Below are 19,629 nucleotides of genomic sequence, written 5' to 3' on the forward strand. Positions count from 1 at the left end.
AAGTCTTGTAGCTTGATTTTGGATTTTTTTAAGTTTTCCTATAGACTGTTTTGAACAGGTTCCCCAAATTGTGGAGCAATAGTCTAAGTGAGGTAATATGTAAGAGCTGTAGAATATTAATCTGGTCTTTTGGTCAAGATATTTTCTGTTTTGTCGAAAAATGTATAATAAATAAGAAGATTTTTTAATAATGGCATTTATGTGGTTAGCCCATGTCAGTGTTGGGTCAATGTGTACACCAAGAAGTTTTTCAGAAGTGGAACATTGCACTGGTATGTGATCTACATATACAGTCAATGCTGTTGAGGTTTCTGCAATCGAGGTCAGTTTTTTAGAAGAACCAATAAGCATGATTTTAGTTTTATTTAAGTTAAGAGACATCTTATTATGGTTGCACCAAAGACTCACCTCATTCAAATCTAACTGGACATGTTTTTCTAACAGAGATATGTCATCAGCTACAGATGTGGAGCTTACATCATCAGCAAACAGATCCATGACACAATGCTTTGCATAGAGTGGCAGATCATTGATATATAATGCAAACAAAGTGGGGCCAAGTACTGATCCCTGTGGGATGCCATATGAGAGATTAAGAGGATCAGATCGGGCTTTGCCAAGAACAACAGTTTGTTTTCTACCCGAGAGATATGATTCAAACCATTTTAGAGATTTTGAATCAAAGTGATAGATGCTTAGTTTCTTCATGAGTATATCATGATCTATCATGTCAAATGCTTTTTTAAAATCAATGAATGTAGCTGTGTCACATGACGTCACCAAAACTCTTATGTAATGAATCTGCGAAGCAGACAAGACTTTGACAATGACAGTGGTGTGAAACTTGTTTATTTAGGTTGGTTTAATATTGAACTCCATTTAATATAGTATGAACATTGCAAAATGGTGGTCGTATATACATTTCCCTATGTATAAAAATATTTTAAATGTCTACTTGTCTTTTCCTCATTTGTTCACTTTCTTTTGGGGAAGGTTTTCTTAATAGACCTCTTTCACATTCCACTGCGCATGTCTGTGTCTGAAGCAAGATTATTTAGCCTAAGAATCATGTAAGTTTTATTTCTAACAGATTAGACTAGCCGACAGCTTGATAATATGGCTACAAACTCAGGATGGTCTCTATATTATAAACTCAGGAGGGTTTATTAGGTATGCGCAGTCATAATGTACTTCATTTGAATGTTTGAAGCAAACATATTAAGTAATGCCTCGGACAATGGACAATCAACAAAAGTAAACACACCAAGCCTGAATTTAAGCTGAAATAATTAAAAAGGTGAATGAAAATGAAGAAATAGGGCCTAATAAATAAATAAATATATTTAAAACTTTGTAAATACCAGATATTTCATACGAAACTCTATATGACTAATATAAATGATGCTGAAGTGTAAATAAAGAAAGAATCAAACAAACAAAGAAAATAAATTGAATAATAAATAAATGAAAAAATACATGTAAATAAAAAAACTAATTTTAACCTTCGTAAAAACCAGATATTTTAAATGAAGTTGTATGTGACTGATATAAGTGATAGCGAAAAGTAAATAAAAGAAAGAAAGAAAGAAATATAATAAAATAAATAAATAAAATAATAAATAAGGTCACAGCACTATATATATATATATATATATATATATATATATACAGTAGAATCTCGTTGGCTCGACCTCGGAAGGATCGATCACACTGCAACGCCTGAACCAAAAACGAAGTCCCGAGTTTTTTGTTTGATAAACCCTTATATTAACTGATGATGGGTCGAACACGTCCAGGGTCGACTATAAGCCTTTGCTCGAACTAAATTATCGGTCCCGTCTGTGTTATTAGCTATATTTTCCTCAAACTGATGATCCACCAAATATCAAATGGAAAACCACTGAAAAGGACCAACAATTGCCATGCTTGTGCAGTTGGTTATTACAACTTTCGGATTAATTATTTAGGCGGAACGAGCTATAGATGAATCGGATTATCCATGCAATCCTTTCTTTACCATACCTGTCATGTTGTGTGTTAAGTGGCTATCGGTAATGATCTTTCAAGTACAGCTAGTGTTACGGTACCTGTTCGATGAACCTTGATACCAATCAAACAATTAGTGCAAAAATGGCCTCGTCATGAAGCGTTACTCTGAACACGTCTACAAGACCTGTTTTAAATAAAACAATGGGCGAGTTACTCAGCTGTCATCACTTCAGCAACCACACATTTGTAATAAATCCTTTCACTCTGATATTTTGCTATATAACACCATGATCAAATTTTTAAGTTTACAGTTACCAAAATAATATGTATCTAATTCAACTTTCTAACTGATGTTACGGAAGTATCCGATGTTGACCGAATGGTTCGGTCGAATTACCCGATGGTTGAACACTTTTTTGGGCACCAACAGGGTTCGAGCCAACGGGATTCAACTGTATATATATATATATATATATGGTAGGGTAAGGGTGAGGGTGTGGGTGGGGACAGGGACAGGGGCAGGGCAGGGGCAGGAGTAGGGGCAGGGCAGGGCAGGGCAGGGCAGGGCAGGGCAGGGCAGGGCAGGGCAGGGCAAGGTAAGACAAGATAAGACAAGGTAAGATAAAATAAATAAATAATAATTTGTGGATAGACATATAGCATTGATTAGTAGTTGTACCACTGTCTTTTTTTAATGAAACGTTAAGGGGAAAATAGAGCTGTGATAAAGGTCTATGTCAGGTATGTGTTTTGTTGTTTTTTTAGGGGGAAGAGGAGGCATATTTTATTAAATTTTAAATACTGATACATGTGAAGAATTAAACATCACTGAAAATCCGTGGGAATATTTAAAAATAATTCTAATTGTTAAAAGTAGCAAACACATTCCATTTAAGTTAATTTTATTGTATGAATATTTTAATTTTGCATTGTTAAAACACCTGACAGGCGGCTCCAGAGACTTCGTCTTAAGTTAATGTTTCACTGCTTTTGGTCTTAAACCATTCTGATGTAAACTTTAGTAGACCGCTTTTCGCAGCCATTTTACCATCTGATACGAAATATATGTTAATTACTAGAGATTCACAGCTCCTACGAAGCTACTTGCGATGCTTGTGACAACTGTTGATCATACCCCCCAAATTTTATACAGCCTGGATTCAAACTAATTCAACATGTGACATTATTCTTCGGGCACATGCGCAATGGGATTGTGAAAAAGGTCTATTCAACCAAAGTATTTTGATGTCGGGGTTCAATCGTATTGACATTCCTTAAAAACAGAAGCAAGCTACTAGATGAAGTGCGCTAGTTAAAGGTAGAGTAAACTCAAACAAGAGATTTATGTGTTGCAAAGATGCATACCCGGACCACCAACACATACTGACACTTTAACAAATGAAGAACGCGTAATTTTAGAGTTAATAAAAAAACATGATTATTCCTGCTAACTGGGGGCAGACATTTTGTTTCGTTTTTGTGACATCCGGTGGTATAGCTTGGGGCGAAGTGACATCAGCTCCGTCCATCAGCTCTATGTACAGTATAAAGAAACGCTCTAATTTACGACAAGGCACTTCGCTTTCATCAACCTGACTTGTAAAACAACATAAATGACTTGATAGTATAATAAACTATTTAACTAAATATATTTCAATTTGCATCAATAGAACAAAATGGAGTTATAGTATTTTTCATTTTTAAAAAATCCAAAGAAAAAAATGCATATTATTAGGCCTATTGGTATGCAACCCAGGTGATAATTTTCTTTTCTTTGGGACTACGTAATTGGTCAGTTTTGTGATTTTAGATGGGAAAGTCTACTTAATCAAGAGTTTTTCAGAATTACTTACAGTAATAACGCAGGACTGCTGATCGATTACGATTAGAAGGGTGTCCGTGCAGTTAACACACAATACCCTGTGATCTTAATAAAAGAGGCACGTCTTTTTAGTGTGTCTAGACACAGTGTTTGGGGACCATCTAAATATACACCTGCCAATCAGGAACCACAGGTACAGGCCACGGAAAGAAAAGACCAATTAACTAAGAAAACACTCCGATTATTATTTCAGTATGTGGGTTAATTTATGTACAAACCATAATACAGTGATTTCAACACTTTGACAATGGTGGTTTATTTTGTATTAAAAATAATATATAATTGTTGCTGGCTTACTGGGATGACTATTATTACAGAATGTTGCGATGCATCTGCAAAAATCAGGTATGTTTTGCTTCTTCAGTTAAAAGACTAATTCCTGACGTGACACGTTAGGTATTATGTAACCACCAGCTCACGAGAGCTGGGATGATACAAAATGGTTGCACCCGTTATATATAATAGCCGTCACATTTAACCGTTTTATTAATTAACTACTGTATTAATACTTTATTTTCGCGTTTTTCGCCTGTGAATGAAATTCGTGAAAATATATTCCACGCGAAAATAAACTTTTTATAAAGGCCGAAAAAAATAAATAAAATATGTAGTCTCGTTCAACTATACCACATTAGTTTCCGATGTACGAGGCTAGTAGTAACAAAGCGGTGCTCCCTCCTGTCACGGAACAAACCACAAAACAGGTTTAAAATTTTAAATCAAGAACACGATTGTAAGTACATACATGATAATAAAACAATACTAACACTAAAAAGCTTTATGCTGTTTTCCTTAGCATGTGCTAGCAGTCTACACGTGTTCAACGACGGAAGTAAACATGCATTATCACAGTATATCCGGACTGGGCTGTTCAGATGTTTCACAATTTTATTTTAATTTTTGGCCTGTTAGCAAATCACAAACCGTTTTGAACTAGTATTTTGACGGCAATAAATATTGTTTCAAACAAACTTAAGTTACTGAGTACCAGTAGCTTGTGCCTTCAAATTTCGTTTTGTTTGTTTTCGGTTTTTGTTTTTATAACAATTATAAGAATTAAGAAAAACTGTACACAGTAAGCACCTACTGTAAGCTTATTAACTTGTAAACAATAAAGTCTTGATTGGTTAAAGCAGGAAAACTATTGTTTTATGTGTATAGCACTCATGTGTACATGTAGGATTAGTTCTACAGATTAGCGTAACAACCGGCAAAACTAAGTTCCGTTTTTAAAACAAAATTATTGACATCTGACCTGTACTTTGTTTTTTTATTGATGGGGGTTGGGAGATTCACGAAAATAAATGTTCGCGAATTGACCCATTTTCATTAAATCGCGAAAATTTGATCCCGCGAAAATAAAGTATTCTACAGTATACGATTATACTTGTTGATATTAAGCAGTAATGTGCATTATATATCATTGAATATGCATACCAGGTCAAATGCCTTGATTGTCCCTTCCTTTAAAAAACCCACCACCAGACAACTTAACATTATCTAGATAAGATGATTACAGTTAGAATTCAAATGACTAAAGTACTGTCAGAAATAGATTAAAACTGATTTCCGTCGATTATTTCTTTCCTATTAAACTGACAAGTAAATATTTTGTAAATATCCATTCAATGATACTCTACCTAATTTAGCATTTACTTGTTTGGGTTCTCATTGATGTACAAGGTGGTGTTTACTCTTGAAATTAAAATAAAGATGTCAGTAAACAGGTGATTTGTGACCTTTATTGGAACAGACTATAACACATTTTGAGATGTTTCAATTTCATTTACCCTTAAAAAATTTTTTAATTTAAAACTGCAAGTTAACTGATTATTTTGAATTGCAGCATAAAGTATTAATTATGACAAGCATATTTATTGAATATAAATTCAATATAAGTACATTAGAAATTTACACAATCTTGCAACAATTTAAAGGTGCTATATCATAGTTATATGCGAGCTGTGATAAAGATTCTCCAATAAAATGTTTTTTCTACCAGTAGATAAAAGTATTTCCTATAATTATTTATGGGCATATTGTTAAAGGTGTCTTCTTTAAATGTTAAATCAAAATTTTATATATATATATATATATATATTTAAAAAAATGATTTGCAATAGCTGTCATTGTGCAACATTGAGATAGCACCTTTAATACCGGTATAATGGAACACTCATAATGGTTCTTGACAGTTTTGAAGAGGGGTAGGGGTAAACCATCATCAGAAACAGTCCCTCACATATTTTAACAGCAATCAAATTGACACATGTTGACCAATTTTTTTTATAGTCTGTTCCAATAAAGTGCACAATTCACCTGTTTACTGACATTTTTCTTTTAATTTCAAGAGTAAACACCACCGTGTACATCAATAAGCGCCCAAACAAGTAAATGCTAAATTAGGTAGACTATCATTCAATAAATATTTAAAAAATATTTACATGTCAGTTTAATATGTAAGAAATAATCGATGAAAATCATTTTTATTCTATTTCCGACAGTACTTTAGTTCAATACCTATGTTCTGAAAGTTATACTGGACAAACAACACGAATACACGGTCAACAAGTTAGAATCACTAACTCAGAAGATTGTATTTCATGAAATTCTTCTTGAACTGTGGTTTTGAATTTCACTTTATACATTTATAAATAAAAAAAATAAAAAATAAAAAAACCCAAACTTTTCGACACTTCCATTTTCAACTTTTTATCCGCATGGGTGTTTCACACCCCACCCCACCCCGTGGGTTATTCGTTTAGGGAGAAGTGATGAATTTGGAGACGGTCCCGTAAAAAGCAAACCAAATTACATAAATTTGCTATCAAATCTATCATTAAAATGAAGTTCTTACCTCAATTTCATCAGTATGTTTTCTTAAAACATGTTTTAACCTTTTCTCAGTCAATGACCATACCCTAACAGTCCTAAAGAAAAAGAAAATGGCACAAATAAATTCAGCCATTCAAGCATATTTAAGAAAGAGCAAATAAAAGTGAGACGAAAATGGGATAAAGTCTTATTGTTTTAGAAATATTAACAAAAAATATCTTTACTGTTGATAAAATATAAATATATGACAGATTATCTGGCTGATCCAACAGTGGTTGTAAAACCACTTCCATATTATCTGGCTGATCCAACAATGGTTGTAGAATCACTTCCAGATTATCTGGCCAATTCACCAGTGGTTGTAGAATCACTTCCAGATTATCTGGCAGATTCATCAGTGGTTGTAGAATCACTTCCAGGGTATCACCCTTATTTCTGTAATTCAAACACTAAAGGCCAAATTTACTAAATAGAGGATTCGCCACAAGTGTTTTTTAATATGGAAAATATCCACTGAGTCTATGTCAATCAGTATTTGTCGAGGCTCTGCATATTAAAAAACACAAGTAGCGAATTTATTCTATAACATTTCTACAATAACATTTTAATTCGATATTTAGTAAATCTAAGTTCTGATGTCGGCTCACTGGTAATATGACATCATCACGATTAGTACAAATTTAGTTTGACTTCATACATTTTAACTAAATCTCATCAAAATGTTACTTAGGTATACAAGTCTTATTGGCTGTAAACAAATGACCCATTGACAGCAAAACATTATTAACGGAGTTAATAATGGTAAATATCAAATGGGTTTATGACATGGATATTATGGGTAAGTTATAGGATAAAGGTATTTATTCCTTACTTACATGCAACTTTTCCAAATACCATCCATGTATTTTTAATACTTTATGATACAAACAGCTATTTAAGTATTTCGCCATGGGCACACATGTCATATTTTCTCCACATAAACTAATCTAAAAGAAATGTGCAATAATCACCTTTCATAAATAGTGGTTATTAAAATTTTTGTTTCAGTATCATCAATATGTACTCGGAATAAAAAAAATTTTATGCGATCCTCTGGGTGCTAAACTAACATCTGGTTCTCTTGCAATGTATTCATGTGTAATACCTGTCTGAGCCAGCACTGACTACCATGTCTCCTATTAGTACTATGTGGTCTACACTCCCACTGTGGCCTTGGAATGAGTGTTTCATTTTACCACTTGTAGAGTCAATGATACGAATACTGCTGTCAGCACAACCAGTGACAATCATATTTCCCTGAAACCAAACATGTGGTATTAATAATAATAATATATTATATATAATATATAAGGAAAGACACAGGATTATTGTGCGAAGAAGTGAAAGCATAAAAATGAATTTAATCAAATATAACACTCAAAAATTTAAATCTTAATACATCGTGTATTACTTCCATGGGCTTAGTGTGACATAATTCTCTGATATACAAGATATCAGGGTTTTATCACCTATGTTTCTAGACTCCGATAATTGGCACTATTCCCCACCATTACTCAAAAGCTATGTCATTTTTTATTCCCAATTTTGGAGTCAAAAAATCCCAGTCATTGTAAATAATTATAATTTTTTATTATTATATAAAGGCATATTTTGAAAACAATACATAAGACTAGATATTAATTTGAATAAATACAAGTATATGTATAGTATTAGTCTTTTCGATTCTAACAAGGCTTACTAAGATGTTTTTTAAATGAAACTGAAAATTCTCTAAACTTTGTAAGACAACCCTAAAATTCCCAAAGTCAAAGCCATGGATGTCAAGTCAAATGTTAGAAATAAAGCCCTGGATATTCTTGTGATTCAGCTGCATGATAACCACATAATATCAGGTCTTCAACGGCTTTCTCCTGTCCCAACCAGTGCATCACAATTGGTATATTAATGTCTGTGAGAAAGTACATATAAAAGATCCCTTGCTGCTAATGGGAAAATGTAGCAGGCTTCCTCTAAGACAGCAAGTAAAAAATTACCAACAGCCGATGATTAATAAATCAATGTGCTCTAGTGGTGTTGTTAAACAAGACAAACTTTTTAAACTTTAGATTTCTCATTCCCTGAAAAGCAATTATTTTCATCATTGTTCTGCATGGCAAACTTATCACACTCATAAGAATGTCGTAAGAGAAATTCAAGAAACTAGTATGAAAACTGTAAATTTCAGTGTTCATGTGATACACATACAATAGTTTGTTTTGAGGTCAATTTGGAATGACTATGATTTTTTTCACTGCTTAACCTAGCTATTATGAAGAACTTACACCAGTTAAAAACAGTTAATCAAATTGATATAACACAAACAGTGATGAACGTACCCTAAGTTTGACTGCTATTATGAAGAACTTACACCAGTTAAAAACAGTTAATCAAACTGATATAACACAAACAGTGATGAACGTACCCTAAGTTTGACTGCTATTATGAAGAACTTACACCAGTTAAAAACAGTTAATCAAACTGATATAACACAAACAGTGATGAACGTACCCTAAGTTTGACTGCTATTATGAAGAACTTACACCAGTTAAAAACAGTTAATCAAACTGATGTAACACAAACAGTGATGAACGTACCCTAAGTTTGACTGCTATTATGAAGAACTTACACCAGTTAAAAACAGTTAATCAAACTGATGTAACACAAACAGTGATGAACGTACCCTAAGTTTGACTGCTATTATGAAGAACTTACACCAGTTAAAAACAGTTAATCAAACTGATGTAACACAAACAGTGATGAACGTACCCTAAGTTTGACTGCTATTATGAAGAACTTACACCAGTTAAAAACAGTTAATCAAACTGATGTAACACAAACAGTGATGAACGTACCCTAAGTTTGACTGCTATTATGAAGAACTTACACCAGTTAAAAACAGTTAATCAAACTGATGTAACACAAACAGTGATGAACGTACCCTAAGTTTGACTGCTATTATGAAGAACTTACACCAGTTAAAAACAGTTAATCAAACTGATATAACACAAACAGTGATGAACGTACCCTAAGTTTGACTGCTATTATGAAGAACTTACACCAGTTAAAAACAGTTAATCAAACTGATATAACACAAACAGTGATGAACGTACCCTAAGTTTGACTGCTATTATGAAGAACTTACACCAGTTAAAAACAGTTAATCAAACTGATATAACACAAACAGTGATGAACGTACCCTAAGTTTGACTGCTATTATGAAGAACTTACACCAGTTAAAAACAGTTAATCAAACTGATATAACACAAACAGTGATGAACGTACCCTAAGTTTGACTGCTATTATGAAGAACTTACACCAGTTAAAAACAGTTAATCAAACTGATATAACACAAACAGTGATGAACGTACCCTAAGTTTGACTGCTATTATGAAGAACTTACACCAGTTAAAAACAGTTAATCAAACTGATATAACACAAACAGTGATGAACGTACCCTAAGTTTGACTGCTATTATGAAGAACTTACACCAGTTAAAAACAGTTAATCAAACTGATATAACACAAACAGTGATGAACGTACCCTAAGTTTGACTGCTATTATGAAGAACTTACACCAGTTAAAAACAGTTAATCAAACTGATATAACACAAACAGTGATGAACGTACCCTAAGTTTGACTGCTATTATGAAGAACTTACACCAGTTAAAAACAGTTAATCAAACTGATATAACACAAACAGTGATGAACGTACCCTAAGTTTGACTGCTATTATGAAGAACTTACACCAGTTAAAAACAGTTAATCAAACTGATATAACACAAACAGTGATGAACGTACCCTAAGTTTGACTGCTATTATGAAGAACTTACACCAGTTAAAAACAGTTAATCAAACTGATATAACACAAACAGTGATGAACGTACCCTAAGTTTGACTGCTATTATGAAGAACTTACACCAGTTAAAAACAGTTAATCAAACTGATATAACACAAACAGTGATGAACGTACCCTAAGTTTGACTGCTATTATGAAGAACTTACACCAGTTAAAAACAGTTAATCAAACTGATATAACACAAACAGTGATGAACGTACCTTAAGTTTGACTGCTATTATGAAGAACTTACACCAGTTAAAAACAGTTAATCAAACTGATATAACACAAACAGTGATGAACGTACAAACAGTGATGAACGTACCCTAAGTTTGACTGCTATTATGAAGAACTTACACCAGTTAAAAACAGTTAATCAAACTGATATAACACAAACAGTGATGAACGTACCCTAAGTTTGACTGCTATTATGAAGAACTTACACCAGTTAAAAACAGTTAATCAAACTGATATAACACAAACAGTGATGAACGTACCCTAAGTTTGACTGCTATTATGAAGAACTTACACCAGTTAAAAACAGTTAATCAAACTGATATAACACAAACAGTGATGAACGTACCCTAAGTTTGACTGCTGTAACAGTGTCAGAGTGCACCATTATCCTTCGAGTACAGGTACATGTTTTGATATCCCAAACTTGCAGCCGTTTATCTTCACTGCCGCTAACAATACAGTTATCTGAAAAACAATTTACTTACACAGTTACATACACAAGTAATCTATCACATTGTTAACCTCAGAGCCAATTAATATTAACATTTGGCAACAATATATAATTAATCTGAGCTAATTATTTTTAAATTATTGAAAAATTTACAATTTAGGAAGTTCACTCAGTGAATACTAAAAAAATGCCATCCCTCAATATTTACTCTGAATATAAATGAATAATTCGATTACTCAAAGTTGAGTTCAAGTTTTGAATGTAGGGAGTAAACATAAATCAGCCATTTCCTTTTTATCATGTTAACACCATAAACAATAAAAATCAAAATAATGAAAATAACACAACTGAAAAGTTTTTTTTTTAATACATGCAGTACATTTTTCTATTAATGATTAGTAGAGGGTGTCAAAATGTTTGATGACATTTGATATTCCGGTGGTTAGAATGAGAAATAAAGTAATGGCTCAACTGATAGAAAATGACCTAAAATATATCACATTTAAGATGGGGAGTAAATCCCAATCCCATTGTCATACCATTGCAATCCATTGCTGACACCTTCTCAAGGTGACCCCTCCGTATAGAAGCCACAGTGTACCTTCCTGTCTTCCAGTTAGTGTTGAGATGTAAAACACGAATAAAGATGTTCTTCCACTTACAGATTGAGGATAACCTGGTATCAGATGGAACTGAAACATTCACAATAAACAAATTACAATGTTAAATAAACTGAAATAAACAAATAAACATATTCAATAATAATTGCCAGTCGATATCGTGAATACATTTAGATTTTTTTTTTTAATAAAACATGGTAGGTACAAAGTTAGTTCCCACTTAAGTTGAGCAAATACTAACAAAACTCACCTACAAGCAATTACATGCAGACAGCAAGAAACCATATTTTGTTTAACAAAAACTCTGTCTGGATTTAGAGGAATATGACCCTAGCTACCCATATACAAAAAAAGCCCCACCAACTTGTTGAATGGAGATTTGTGGTCTACTACAGTGACAACACTTAATAAATAAAAATAAAAATAGTACATGCAGGCATGTGTGCAGTGGAGGGGTGGGTTGGGGTCGAAACACTTTCTGCTCCAAGTAAATTTTCTTTTTTCAATGTATTTTCTGGTGGAGGTTGACCTGATCCTTCCCCCTATACTGCCCCCACTAAAAACTTTGTTCACCAGTTCTAACCCCCCCCCTCCCCACACATTTGACATGACATTGTATTTAGTTACCATTTAAAGAGAACTGAGGAGACAAGCCTGATATGTTGGTGTGCATCGGATATAGTGTCTCTTGGTTGATGAGATCAATGCAGTTCTTCATCAGCCCAAACCTCAGCCAACCGCGTTCTATACAGAAATGCAACCTGAAAGAGAAAAACTAAATTTCAATCAAATAAAGATGAAAATAAACTTTCTGTATAGAATTACTTGACAGAGCCATGCTCCTTGATTGCTGTCAGCTGAGCTATTGCAGTATCACCTGAGTCCAGGGTATACAGAACCTGCAGTGCCTCCTGTGTACACATTCCCCCATTTGGGAAACATACCCATAATTGCACTTATGAAATAATAATAATAATCATAATAAATTATTTATTTAGTGAGGGTAACACAGTTAGCAAAAGCTAATCTTCCCTGAGTCCCTCACAAGTGGGTGAAGCTTGATGTATGTGGCCTTACACCTCCCCACTGAGCCTAGTGGTGCACTCACTCTGGGTTGGAGCTGGTACTGGAATTAAAAATCCACCATTGATTCAGGTGGGACATGAACCCAGTACCTGTATGGCAGAACATATTGACATTTGCTAACCTTAACTTGACAGCAGACTATAAAACAGCTGGTCTTTTTGTCCTATATGACATAAACTCGACATTCAGGTTTGCCAACAACTTTTCTCATGCTGAATGCTGATACGCAGAAACATTTAAGGCAGCAACATTTTTAATGTCTTGTCAATTTAACTGTTACATTCACATAGTAATGGACAGACAACATGATAGATTTGTTTATAATAAATGACATATTTGTCAGCAGATTAAATCCTGTGAGTTTTGAGACATTCCATATTGTAATTGACAGTCATCTTCAAGCCATTTTTTGACAATGAAATCAATTCCTTGACACAACTGTTTATATTACAGACATACAAGAGTACATTTCCCATGCGATGTTTTTTATTCTGTAGATTGGCATGAACTAATAACTTAAAGTTTGATATCATAAACTACACATCTAATTTGATTACTTAATGTTTTAGTTAAACAGTTAAAAAAAACCCACAAGAATTTGGTGGAATTAAATGTTTTGCCTACCATAAACCTTTTTGGTGCTCTGTGATAAACATCCACAGGTGCAACTACAAACCAAGTTTCACTGACCTCGGACTTATAGTTTGTGAGAAACTGATCTAAAGGAATGTTTGTTTAATAACACCTCAGTACATTTTAAACTATGGCTATTTGGTGTCTAACATGTAGTTATATTGACATTTGGTTGATGGAGAGAAATTCAGTATTGCCTAATGATAAAGAAGAAAGGGATAAGATTTATAAAAAAATTATTTTGTTTAACGACACCACTAGAGCATATGGTAATTTTTGACAGTCATAGAGAGGAAACTTGTTACTTTTTTTTTTCATGAGTTTTAATAAATATATAAACAGATATATAGAAAGATATTTATGTTAAAACATATAAGGACCATATGTTTTTGGCAAGTATCTGTAACACGGCTAGCTCTGGATGAGCAAAATAATTCGCCAAATTATCTTTAAATATGCAAAATCCACTGTTATTTTTCAACAAAATACCAATTATTACATGAAATGTTTTCAACAAATCAAAATAAAGTTCGCCATTCTTCCTGCAATTGGCAAATTTGGCGAGTGGCAGAGCTAGTCCTGTGTAAAGAGAGTTTTACCAGCAGATACCGTGACAATCATATGACTTCAATAACCAGATACCAATACAGCTGAGAACAGACAGAAATAGTTTTTAAAATTAAGTTTTCTTTCAAATTACAGTCTTTGAATATCATAGAAAAAAGGTATTAAAAATGTACCATGTTCATGAGTGGGTAAAGTTCAATCTTGCTTTCTTTGCTCATTTTAACTTTATTTTTACGAACATTTCTGTGAATATATTTGTTTACTTTCCCCATGCAAAAGTCGAATTTGTAAAAAATATTCATATGTACACACTGTTGTGCACAAACGACACAAGCACCGAAACAGGAACCTCACTGAAACAGGGCAACGGATAATACAACTATATGCGGTCTAACACATATGATGGTAAATATGACACATGGGCTACTTCTACCTAATAGTAGTAAGGAATCCTTTATGTGCACTTTTCTTCCCTGAAACAGGTCAGCACAAGACCATTGCCTTGGATACATATGGGATGGAAAATAAAAAACATGAGTCAAAATTTACAAAGCCTTTTTTTTTTAAACACATGCTTGCATGTAAAAACAGGCTTCGTAAATTCTAGCCCATAGGTCAGTTCTATGATCCACTGTATTTCAGTTAAGCCATCTGTTACGAGTTAATTGAAAAGGATTAATTGAATATGACTGATATTTAAAGAAATTGATATGAAAATAAAGGCAGAAAATCCGCCAAAATTACAATCTTCCAAATAATTCTGTACACTGCATTAGAAATAACACCAGTAATATCAGTATTTTCATTAACATAATTACTGGTTTGGGTCTTATGCTTGACACACACCTACTGATTAACACTGACTCAACAGTCGCATCGTCGTTAATTGGTAGGGGTGTGCAGGGCAAAGATGCAGCAGATTAGATTGTTGTACTGGCTGGTGTGAGCAGGTATACATTTTCAGACTACTGTCGACTCAACAGTCGAGTCTGTGTTAATTGGTAGGTGTGTACCAAGCATAACTAGTGAAGGAAGGAAGGAATGAAATGTTTTATTTAACGATGTACTCAACACATTTTATGTACAGTTATATGGCGTCAGACATATGGTTAAGGACCACAAAGATATTGAGAGAGGAAAGCTGCTGTCGCCACTTCGTGAGCTACTCTTTTTGATTAACAGCAAGGGATCTTTTATATGCAACATCTCACAGACAGGATAACACCTACCATAGCCTTTGATATACCAATCGTGGTGCACTGGGTCCACCGACGGGGATCGATCCCAGACTGACCGCGCATCAAGTGAATGCTTTACTACTGGGCTACGTCCCGCCCCGCATAACCAGTGATGCAGATTCGAAGTGCTACCTACCACAGTGCATCCAGATTTGACACCTCTCTCCATTGGACACAACAAAGACTGAATCTGGCTAACTCAGCCGGTTTGAAGAAAATAAGAATCTTCTGTACTATTTCCACAGGCAAATACCTGGTAAAATCCATTGCTCATTCATATCAAGCCAATCTGAAATAAAAATGAATTAAAGATTATTTTCCAGAGGGTATAAAAGCCTCACCAATAACAAATTAAGAGACTAATATACAAATTAAAATTTCACCAGGAAAGTAAAAAAAAATGTTTTTATCAAATTTAAAGGCATATGCTTGCTGTGTAATTTCTAGGACTACTAGCTCAGAAGTTGACCTGGAGTTGAAATAACCTTTTAGTTTCCACTGTATGACCATGGTAGTTCAATTTGCTATTAATATATCAGGGGTGCAGAAATGGAAAATATTTTACTAGCTTGCCGGACCAGAACCAACTAAAATTTACTAGCCCGCCAGAATGTCCACTAATCCACCAGCCTGTCCACTAATCCACCAGCATATATAAAAATGTTATTGTTTAACAATGTTATTATATACAGTCTTCACTTCAAATGATACACATGAATGTGTATTTAATGACAAAGTCATTATTAAGGACACTTGGTAAGTGATCAACATCACATGGCAAGCGAAATGAAGCTCCAAACCGTGACTGATAAATCAATACAAAATTTAATTCTGGTAAAGATTAAGTTTTTCACATTTCTTTCATATAAGATTTACAAAATTCAAGTGACACTTCACAAGTATTTAACAAAACCATCTATTCAAAACAGGCTATCGGACTGGTAGTTGCATTGTTAAACCTGTCTGTCATAATTTTCACTTGCATTTGGCGACCGGGCGAGTACTTTCTGCACCCCTGTATATGTTGTGCTACCAGTGCATTTTTCAACCAAAATAGTACAGAAAACAAATTAAATACATACTAAAAAATAAACTTACCATGTTTGCAGTCATTCTTTAACTAGATTTTGAGACACCTGGGTAAAAAGAGTAAACAAGTTAAGCTGTGGTCACACATTCATCATAGTGACTTAACAATTGAAAATATGCATTTCTGGATACGTTTATATATTTATTAAAATTCTGAATACATCTCATATTGTTTAACAAAACAATTTTACCAGTATAACAATTCATTTACTCAACTTAACACACAATTGCAAGACATCAGAATTGTTATATTAATATTAAAAAAATTAGGTTTATGAGTCATTCTGCAGTAACAGGGCAAATTGGCATCCCCTAATTTTAGTACTGAATAACTTAGTAAAACAAAAATGTTCAAGTAATATTTTTGTTTGTGTCATCTTAGCAAACAATTCATTATAATATCTACACTAGTTTGACATTGTAAATTGTATTTCCATGAGATGGTATCCAAAAAGTGGCTGTCCCCATTGCCTGCATATAAATCGGTTTATTCCGGTATAGAAGCATACTAAAGTAAAGTTGACATGTCATGTTTTAGCATATTATTAATGCAGTGGATCATAGATGAATAATTTTGAAAGCATTAATCTTTTCTTTAAAATTGCTGCCGTAGTGCTGTTGCATAATTTATTTGCAACGGCACTTAACTGCCGTAGCAAACTTGTCCAAATTTCAAGGGCTATAGCTACTAAATATTTTTAATAATCAAAGTTTTTAATTAAAAAAATCCATGTCCCCATATTCCTTGTCATCTACGTCACAACTACTTCGAGGTGGTAGAAAAATTTAATTTCCATCAAATTACTATTTCCATGTGCACACACACACACACACAAACACTCAAGTCTTGAGTGGTTTCTGTCTTGATCGAATACATGTTGCCAGTGCTTTGGTTCAGTATTCCACCAACACATGGAAGGGGTGGGGAGATGAGAGAGAGAGAGAGAGAGAGAGAGAGAGAGAGAGAGAGAGAGAGAGAGAGAGAGAGAGAGAGAGAGAGAGAGAGAGAGAGAGAGATTAATACAGCTATGGATGTACCTATACCTCACTGTAACATTTTGCTTATACTTCCTTGCTCAAACCAAGCTAACTTTCCAAGAGTCAAACCGTCACTGGAACATTGCTAAAATTTAAAGACCACTTAACACAGTATACTATTTTACACGAACCATTGTTCTGTTTGTATATAAGTTATGCAAATTTGACTTCACAGGAACTGCAATTGCTTACATGGTAAACTGTTACATGTTTGGAAGGTTACTTTACCAAGTATCAAATACACTATTTAATGAAAGGCAATACAATATTTTAGCTCCAGCTAATAGTATCAGCTGGAAATACTGTCATTAAAATGTAAGTTCAATGCAAATTTAAGTTTAATAAATAGGTTATGCAAATATAATTCCTGTCATGTAACCAAACAATCAGATATCTGGGTAAAAATCATGTGAATCGACTTTTGGTTTTCTAAAATTTTGCTTAGTATTAAAGGTGCTATGTCAAAATTGCAATTATGGCGATTCACGCCAAGAACATTTACTAGTGTTTGCTTTGAAACATAAAGTTTATACGCTACGTTTTTTCTATAATTCTTTGCAGACAACTGACAATGAAACAAAAAATGGTGACCATGCTATATTTAGCTACAACTTATTTGGGAACCCCTCTTATTGTCGGGTACAGGACTTTTACAAATTAATGTTAAGTTAATTATGGAACGATTATGCGTGGGAATGATTAATTTGTAGTTATTTATTACAAATAAATGTAAAAATAACAAAATATTGTATTTTCAACTTTGACATAGGACCTTTAAGAATAAGTTTCGATTTTATTCTATTTTCAAGACTTCACTTGTCTAATGCTGATCAAGATTAGGGTCTACTACAATCCGTCAGTACTGGTAAAGATCTCGAACAATGGTGATGTCAGTTTATTAAAATATGAAAACGAAAACTTGTGTTCTTACTTTTCCCATGACTCCTAAGGCTATCATATGCATACAAATGTCATAAATGTTGTGATGTGTCATCTACATCACACTGAGTTATCTACGTCACAACAGATATTTTTGCTTAAAAATTATAAACTGTTGAAACTAATATAATTGAAAGATAACGGTGTTCAGTGGGGAATGCACTTGTTTAACTTCACACAAGTTCCCATACTAATAACATTTAAAAGTATCTTGACAGAATGATTATCTACATAGGATTATGGTGAATGACTGACATTTGACACACCACCACCGTTCGAGAGCCTGAATACTGTTTAGTTATCAAACAAAATGTGAATATTAGTTTTACAAAGCAATGTAAATATACTGGGATTCACATTATTAGCTTAAATAATATGGGAAACAAAATAAATTGAAGTTCAAGAAAGGCTACATGTCGTGATGTAGATGACACTGAGATGTGACACCATGCAGATTTCAATAAATTTTAAATTGAAATCAGTCAGATAGATCACTGCTGCCATTAAGATTATTTACTTATGATACTAATCTTATTTTAATTGGACCTGAAATCTGCCTGTTACTGCAGAATTACTCTTATTGCTCATTAAAGAGTAGAAATTCTAATAAAAAGGTAGCTATTTGGATAACAGCTGTCTGTTTATAAATATTGATGTACAGCTTACTGAAACAGGTCTTCCTAAGCTACTTGAATGGTAGTCCTGAGGGACGTATTAAGTGTGGTTGTTTTTTAAGAAAAGTATCTACTTAATCATGTGCCCCATGCACTACTTGAATGTTTCACTTAATTTATACTTGTGACATGTCATTTAAACAGCACACACGTTAAAAATAAATTTGTATTTATTTATTTGTAATAAAAACATGAAAATGCTACTTTAATCTTTACGTTTAACTTCAAGTAAGATTTTGCAATTAACAAAATAATTTAACGTCAGCTTCGTGACGTTTTCTGTCTTTGATAATATTTTGGTACCTAAATGCCTTCTCCATATACTAATTTCTTCCTAGTCTAAAGTACATATTCAATGTTCAAGTGCATTCATAATGAAGAAGAAAAGACGGCTTGACAAGTAACTACGTGCTGTTAATGACGCTTTACAACCAGACTATTCCTGCTTTTTCGGAAGAAAGATATCATTCCAAGGGA

The 19,629-nt window shown here is 33.5% G+C and overlaps 1 protein-coding gene across 3 annotated transcripts in view; it reads right to left on the minus strand.

Annotated features, from left to right (window-relative positions):
* Positions 1–19,587, minus strand: part of LOC121371644 (F-box/WD repeat-containing protein 7-like) — a 70,596-nt gene extending 51,009 nt beyond the window's left edge. For all 3 annotated transcript variants that reach the window (XM_041497682.1, XM_041497683.1, XM_041497684.1), the window contains exons 1-8: positions 19,456–19,587; positions 16,511–16,548; positions 15,549–15,701; positions 12,516–12,649; positions 11,808–11,960; positions 11,164–11,282; positions 7,851–8,002; positions 6,729–6,801 (exon numbers count right to left, since the gene is read on the minus strand). In XM_041497682.1, coding sequence (XP_041353616.1) covers positions 6,729–6,801; positions 7,851–8,002; positions 11,164–11,282; positions 11,808–11,960; positions 12,516–12,649; positions 15,549–15,679 — 762 coding nt within the window. In that variant the 5' untranslated portion in view covers positions 15,680–15,701; positions 16,511–16,548; positions 19,456–19,587. The remainder of the gene's footprint in view (positions 1–6,728; positions 6,802–7,850; positions 8,003–11,163; positions 11,283–11,807; positions 11,961–12,515; positions 12,650–15,548; positions 15,702–16,510; positions 16,549–19,455) is intronic.
* Positions 19,588–19,629: the final 42 nt, after the last annotated feature.

Source organism: Gigantopelta aegis, chromosome 4 (genome assembly GCF_016097555.1).
Source record: "Gigantopelta aegis isolate Gae_Host chromosome 4, Gae_host_genome, whole genome shotgun sequence".
NCBI lineage: Eukaryota > Metazoa > Mollusca > Gastropoda > Neomphalida > Peltospiridae > Gigantopelta > Gigantopelta aegis.